This window comes from Megascapheus bottae, chromosome 10, assembly GCF_031878675.1.
Source record: "Megascapheus bottae isolate mThoBot1 chromosome 10, mThoBot2.hap1, whole genome shotgun sequence".
In the NCBI taxonomy this organism is placed as follows: domain Eukaryota; kingdom Metazoa; phylum Chordata; class Mammalia; order Rodentia; family Geomyidae; genus Megascapheus; species Megascapheus bottae.
In genome coordinates this window covers 40,233,083-40,240,034 of record NC_143518.1, presented here as the reverse complement: position 1 = coordinate 40,240,034, position 6,952 = coordinate 40,233,083, and the positions used below count along the sequence as shown (strand labels likewise).

Sequence of the window (6,952 nt, the reverse complement as noted above, 5' to 3'; positions counted from 1 at the left end):
TTAAAGGTAGGAAGTAGATTTTGTATTCATGTCTCTGTCTTCAGAGTTTCCCACCTGGAAGATGATCAACAAACACTTTCATTAACCACTTTTCTTTGTGACATTTTTTAAGTAAAGTCATTACTTTTATTATTTCAAGTGGAATTCACATAAAACAAAACTAACCTATGTGTGTATGTGTGTATGGGGCTTGAACTCGGGGTCTGGGAGCTGCCCCTGAGCTCTTCTACTCAAGGCTAGCTCTCTACCTTTTGAGCAACACCTCTAGTTCCTGCTTTTTGGTGGTTAATTGGAGAAAAGAGTCTCACAGACTTTCACGTCCAGTCTAGTTTTGAAACTTGATCCTTAGATCTCAGCCCTCTGAGTAGCTAGGATTATAGGCATAAACCACTTCACCCATCCAAATTAACCATTTAAATGGGAAAAATTCAGTGTTATTCAGTATACTTGCTTATGGCAAAACTACTAAGTATATTGAACTCTTTAACACTTGTATCAAAGGAAACTCATAAAAACAAAAACAAATGCATTAGGGGGTTATTCTTCATAATCCCTTCCTCTCATTCTGGCTTCCAATCTTCTTCCTTTTATGGATACTCCTATTCTGAGTTTAAATCATTTCAAGTATTATTAATGATAACTAGGTGATAAGATGCTCCTATTATATGAGCATTTCTCATGTATTCTTTAAGGCCCCACCCTCCAACTCAGACATTTTGTTGTCTTCTGGTACAGAGAATTGACTATGGAGAATGTAACTTCTCTGACAATGAACTCAATGGAAAGTGCATTCCTTGTAGCTGTAGGATGGAGCAATCAAGCATCTCCATTCTTCTCCTGTTGAAAGCCATTCATGTTTTTGTTTTTCTGGAGAACATGAAGAGCAAAACAGTAGCTATGTTTATTCAGTTCCCCAAACCAAGAGAAAGCGTCAACAGCAGTGACTGATATTGAGAGCCAGCAATTTAATAGGGTAAGATGGGGCATTCAGAGGAAGATGCAAGTAAGGAAAGCAGATTAGACCTGAGAACTCTACTGAGAGCTCGAGACAGGAAGAATCCACTTTCTTGGCACATCCTTGGTCCCATCTTCCCTAATGGCCTTATTCTTTCCTGAGCAGAGAAGAGCACATAAGTGAGGGGCAAAGGTCAAGTTCAAAAATTCATGGAAGAAGATGAGGAGGACTCAAGGTGTGCAGAGAGGCAAAGAGTATAGGTTGCAGACTGAAGGATGAGATAGTAGACAATGCCTTGGAGAGAAAAAGAAACTAGTAGAGAAGAAATCATGGCCTACCATGTGTGAGCATTTCCATACCAGGAAATATACCAGGCATGGCTACCCAAGATGGATAAGAGTTCCATCCTGGGTGCCAGCCACCTTCTCAAGATCATCTGCCTTCACCTCACACAGACAACTTGTTAAAAGTTGTCTTCAATATCATCGTCCCCTAGGGCAGTGAATTCCAATCCCCAATCCCTTCTCCTCTCACGACTAATCAACTCTTCAAATGTGTTGAGAGAGAGGGTGGGGAGACAGGCAGAGAGACCATACAGTTTCAGCCTCTGGAAGAAACAGAAGCATGGCTTCCTTGGGTCAGGGCAAAGCTGGGTCAAGTCTGCATCATGTGTCATGGAGTATGAGCTCATTCTCATTACATTGTGTGGGAGCTCAACAGTTACTTGGCTTTATCATGTGGATCACAAGCCTTGAGAGTCTGTCCCTTATACACGTCGTGCTGACTCCTAAATGGGGCAACCTCAGGCTACCACAGGGGGCCTTGGAGCTCTCCTCTCCCAAACATGTATGCATGTATGGGTACACACACACACACACACACACACACACACACACACACACACGTCTCTATCTACCCTCCTTCCCAAGTCCCCTAGCACTAGCTTTGTCCAGTGGTCAAACACACACACACACACACACACACACACACACACACACACACACACACCATATTCTCAAAGCTCTCATTAAGTTGTGAATCAGAGGGTGGAGGCAGATCTGTCAGATACTGATGCTGGGGAAACCCATAAGACCGGTGTGACTTCCTTGAATTGGGTCTGCTGCTCAGGCACTGACTGTCTCAGGCTCGGGAGAGGCAGATGCCTCCCATATGAGGTCAACACTAGAGCAGAAAGGCTCTGGCATCCATGAGAGGATGCTCAACTCAACTGTGAAAAGGGAGAGATAGGTCACAATTCCTATAAACATACCCTGTAGATACCCATCAACGTGTGTTTACACTAGAATATTTGATGGTGCTTATATCCAAGTTGTGAGGTGCCTTGTTCATTCATTCCTTCCACTAATATTGATAGGACTTTGGGCACATGTGCTGGTTTTCAGATTCTGGGGACATAGGAAACACGGCAGGTGTACCAAACATACATCTGTCATTAGCTTATTTTCCAATGGAAGACCTGGTTAGCAATAAACAAATGAGAAAGGACAAATAGAAAGGCTGGAGATTTTTATTAGTGAAATGAAATGCACTAGAAGATAATCCTTTAGCTACAGTGGGCAGAAGAGGCTCTTAGGCAGATCCCAACATACTGAAGCTTCAAGGGGCTTCAGAGCCAGGGCCATAAAGAGGGTCATATTGACTCAGGAGAAGAGATACCCAGCAGCTCCAAGAAAAGGAGCTCAAAAATGTCCTAAGATCTGAGGTTCCTCTGTGAGGTAGGAGTACAGTTCACAGAGAGGGGAGAGAAAGAGGGGTAGGAAGGGGAGAGGGAGAGGAAGGAGAGGGAGGAGAGGGAAAGGGAGAGGGAGGAGAGGGAAAGGGAGAGGAGAGCAGCATGGGTCAAGACCCTAGAGAATGGCAGGTCACTCCAGAGCTCTTAAGACAACCACAGTGAATTTGGACTTTATTACTAATGTGTGGCAGGTCACTGTAGATACCGGGGAGGGACAGGTTCAGGTGCCCACTCCAAATGATTTCTTATTCTAATGGGTTTTTTTTGCTAGTCCTGGGCTTGAGCTCAGGGCCTGAGCACTGTCCTTGGACATTCTCAAGGCTAGAACTCTACCACTTGAGCCTCAGCACCACTTCTGGCTTTTTCTATATATGTGGTACCAAGGAATCGAACCTGGGTCTTCGTGCATGCTAGGCAAGCACTTTAACCTCTAGGCCAAACTCCAAGCCCCCTTATTCTAATTTTTAGATTTAGCAAAAGCAATGGACAATTTGTCTCATCTTCACATTTCCACACTGTTTATACATTTCCAAACATAATTATCGAAACTACTTGTTTTATCTTCACAAAAGGAATGCCTACATCATAGGTTATTTCATTTCTCCCCTTTGCATTGTTCACAATGAACAGGCTTTGGAGTTTTAATCAGCATACAGCAGGGAAGATAGTGGAGGTCTTTGGTTTGTATCCTGTAGCTAGGCTTCCTTCATGACAGTTTATTTTCCCATGAGAAAGGAATTATAGATATGTTCTGAATCAAGGATTCTCAAGAAAATGTTCCAAACTCCATCCCTTGAGAAGTGTGTGTTCCAGCTTCATGACATAGACCTTGTCCTGGACATTTCAGAAAAACAAAAAACAAAAACATAAAACTTTTTATCCCATGCTCTTAGACATGAATTCCCTCAGGCCTACCATGAGGATAAATCCATTGCAATTCACAAGGTAAATTGGGCTGAGGTCATGAAATAGGAGAATGCCTTCCTCAGCCCCCTGGTCTCCCCAGTGCCCAGATCAGATGGGCACCACAGGAACCGTTGAACCCTCAGAACCCTCTGGCCAGGCAGGAGCTAGAGAAAAAAAGAGCCCTGAGGGGTTTTCTGCTTAGGATGCCTGTGGTGAGTCAGGAAAGAGCTGGGGGAAGATGACCAACTGGAGCTGTAAAACCAGTCCTTCACCTCCAGCTCCAGCCCAGGAAGGTGGCTAGATGGGAATGATATAAAGGGTGTCCTGGCCTGGCTCAGCCTTGCACTCCTCCAGAAACCTCTGTCTTCTTCCCTGCTGTGAGTCTGGTGAGTGTTTGCTGCTGGGACCAGGGCTGGCAGGTGGTGAAGGGTGGTCACATTAGCAGAAGACATGGGCATTGCTCTGGGGCTGCCCTTGGCTGTATTCCCTTTCCTTCTGGTGGGCTCGGATCACTGGGTGGAGAAATCTGCATTATTGCACTTTCTATTTGGAGAAACTCAGGCAGAACAGGACAGGAAATCCCAACTTAGAAGAATAAGATTTGAAGCAACAAATTTCAACTCTCAACAGCCTTCTCGTTCCCCTTTTCTCCTACTCCCACGAATTCAGCCAAAATTAAGGTCAGGAGACAGGAAGGAGCTCTGGAATTGGATAGGCCAACCAGTCCCATTTTACACCAACTGGAATGGAGGTCCAGTAGAGCTAAGTGACTTGCCCCAAAATGCCAACATTTCAGTAAGGAGATGTAGAAGATGTTGGACGACTAAATAGGAGAGTGGTACCATGACAAGACCTTTCAGTTCCTCTCCATCCCAGAGTACTTGCTTTTAAGGATTCAAGGATCCACTTTTACTAAAGTCTTCTCTCTTGTGGTGATGTATTTCCCAAACTCATCTTTCCTTCCTGGCCAATGGAGGTCCAAGGTAAGGATAAAGACAAGGATTAGACAAAAATAGAAGCTTAAATGATACCCAGTGCACTCTAGAGTATGGAAAAGTCTGTTTGTCAGCTCTTGTCTGGGAATAAGGAAATACCCCAAAAAGCCTTTCCCTGCCCCTCCTCATCTCCACGCTTCCCTCCCTGCTGCTTCTAGGGATGACAGCCTGAAGGGGATGAGAAAGTGCCCTGGCCAAGAGAAAGGAGGCTGTAGATTTCCAAGGGCTTATCTCCTTCCTCTGTCTGCCACTTTCACCCTTGTGCTTTCAGGTTGACCTATAACTGCCTCTAAGATGTCCCAGGAACACACACTCCCGGTGACTGAACCTCCTGTCACCAGTCAGGAGTCTCTCAAGACTGTTTCTCCTCCAGCCCACATCCAGCAAGAGCAAGTAAAACAGGTAGCTCCACTGCCGGCTCCCTGCCAGACGGCGCCCTCCGAACTGCCCATGCAGGGCCCCTCAGAACACCAGGAGAAACACACAGCCCCTGGAAAGGGACAGCCAGAGCAAGAGTGTGAGCAACAGCAGCAGCCCCAGAAGCCTCAGGGGGGACACCTCACACAGCAACAGCAGGAGCTGCAGGATCAGAAGTTGCACCTGGGGCAACAGCAGATGGAACCTCAGGAGCAGGTGCTGCAGTTATGTCAAAAGCAGCAGCAGGGGCCACAGGAGCAGAAGTTGCATCCAGATCAGCAGCAGCAGCAGCAGGAGCCTCAGGAGCAGAAGTTGCACCCAGATCAACAGAGGCAGCAGGAGCCTCAGGAGCAGAAGTTGCACCCAGATCAGCAGCAGCAGCAGCAGGAGCCTCAGGAGCAGAAGTTGCACCCAGATCAACAGAGGCAGCAGGAGCCTCAGGAGCAGAAGTTGCACCCAGATCAGCAGCAGCAGCAGCAGGAGCCTCAGGAGCAGAAGTTGCACCCAGATCAACAGAGGCAGCAGGAGCCTCAGGAGCAGAAGTTGCACCCAGATCAGCAGCAGCAGGAGCCCCAGGAGCAGAAGTTGCACCCAGATCAACAGAGGCAGCAGGAGCCTCAGGAGCAGAAGTTGCACCCAGATCAACAGAGGCAGCAGGAGCCCCAGGAGCAGAAGTTGCACCCAGATCAACAGAGGCAGCAGGAGCCTCAGGAGCAGAAGTTGCACCCAGATCAGCAGCAGCAGGAGCCTCAGGAGCAGAAGTTGTACCCAGATCAGCAGCAGCAGGAGCCTCAGGAGCAGAAGTTGCACCCAGATCAACAGAGGCAGCAGGAGCCTCAGGAGCAGAAGTTGCACCCAGATCAGCAACAGCAGCAGCGGCAGGAACCACAGAAGCAGGAAGTTTACCTGGGCAATAAGGAGCAGCAGGAGCCACAGGAACAGGAAGGAAACCAGGAACAGCAGCCGGACCTGCAACCCAACCCACCACTGCGACAGAAGCCTCAGGCGCAGCCACTCCACCAGGGACAGCCACAGGAGCCACAGGAGAGGGACCTGTGCCTGGATAAGAAGCATCCTCAGAAACCACAGGAACAGCATCCAAAGCTAGAGCCGCAGGAGCCACACCTCAGACAACAGCAGCCACCGAAGTTGCAGGAGCCAGAGTTGCACCTGGGCAAGAAGCAGCAGCCAGAGCCACAGGAAGAGGAGCCTAACCAGGAGCATGAGCTCTGCCTGAGCCAGCAGCCACCACAAGAGCCAGAACTGCATCTGGGCAAGAAGCAGCAGCAGGAACCACCAGAAGAGGAACTGAACTTGGACAAGAATCAGCAGCACAAGCCACAGGAGCAGGAACTGAACCTGGGACATCAGCAGCCACATCCTCCACAGCATGAAGACCATCAGGAAACAGAAATCCAAGACCAGCAACTTAAAAAGAAGGCCCAAAAGGAGCCCCAGGAAGGGAAGCAACAGCTCTTAGATCAGCAACTAGATCACCAGTCAGTAAAGAGAGAAGAGAAACTGGAAGAGAAGAAGGAGCTGTTCCTGGAACAACTGGAGCAGCAGGAGAAGCAGCTGGAGCAACCAATGCCTGTCCTCACCCCTGGCCAGGTTCAAGAGGCCCAAACAGTCCAACCACTAAAGGAAGAAAGTTTGATTCTCACAGGGAAACAAGAACAGAAGCCAGAGATTCAGTGACCACACACTGACATGACCACCCCCAGTGTTTCAAGAGGAGAGAAAGAGCCACCAAGCCTGTTTTCCTTAGGTTCCCTGGGTGACCTAACTCATCTGTGAACTGCCTGACTCTCACCCTTCTGCATGTCTCTTAGATAAGGCTAGAAAAAAAAGAAGGGATGCCTGCTTCCGAGATGCCAACCCCTTTGTCCCAAGAAATCAGCCTCTGCCTGAGGGACTGTTGTGGCT

General features: G+C 48.0%; 1 protein-coding gene across 1 annotated transcript; it reads left to right on the top strand.

Moving 5' to 3' along the window:
• The first annotated feature begins 4,903 nt into the window (after window positions 1-4,903).
• On the top strand, window positions 4,904-6,724 carry Ivl (involucrin). Its single transcript, XM_090339886.1, has 3 exons — window positions 4,904-5,242; window positions 5,285-5,955; window positions 6,133-6,724. The coding sequence occupies exons 1-3, from the start codon at window positions 4,904-4,906 to the stop codon at window positions 6,722-6,724; spliced, it is 1,602 nt and encodes a 533-aa protein (XP_090196012.1).
• Window positions 6,725-6,952: the final 228 nt, after the last annotated feature.

Bases quoted from the DNA above. Each gene is read 5' to 3' on its own strand.
- Ivl (XM_090339886.1), top strand. From the start codon at position 4,904: ATGTCCCAGGAACACACACTCCCGGTGACTGAACCTCCTGTCACCAGT. The intron at 5,243-5,284 runs GTGCTGCAGTTA...GGGCCACAGGAG, and splicing joins AGATGGAACCTCAGGAGCAG to CAGAAGTTGCATCCAGATCA. The intron at 5,956-6,132 runs GCCACAGGAACA...GCATCCAAAGCT, and splicing joins GGCAATAAGGAGCAGCAGGA to AGAGCCGCAGGAGCCACACC.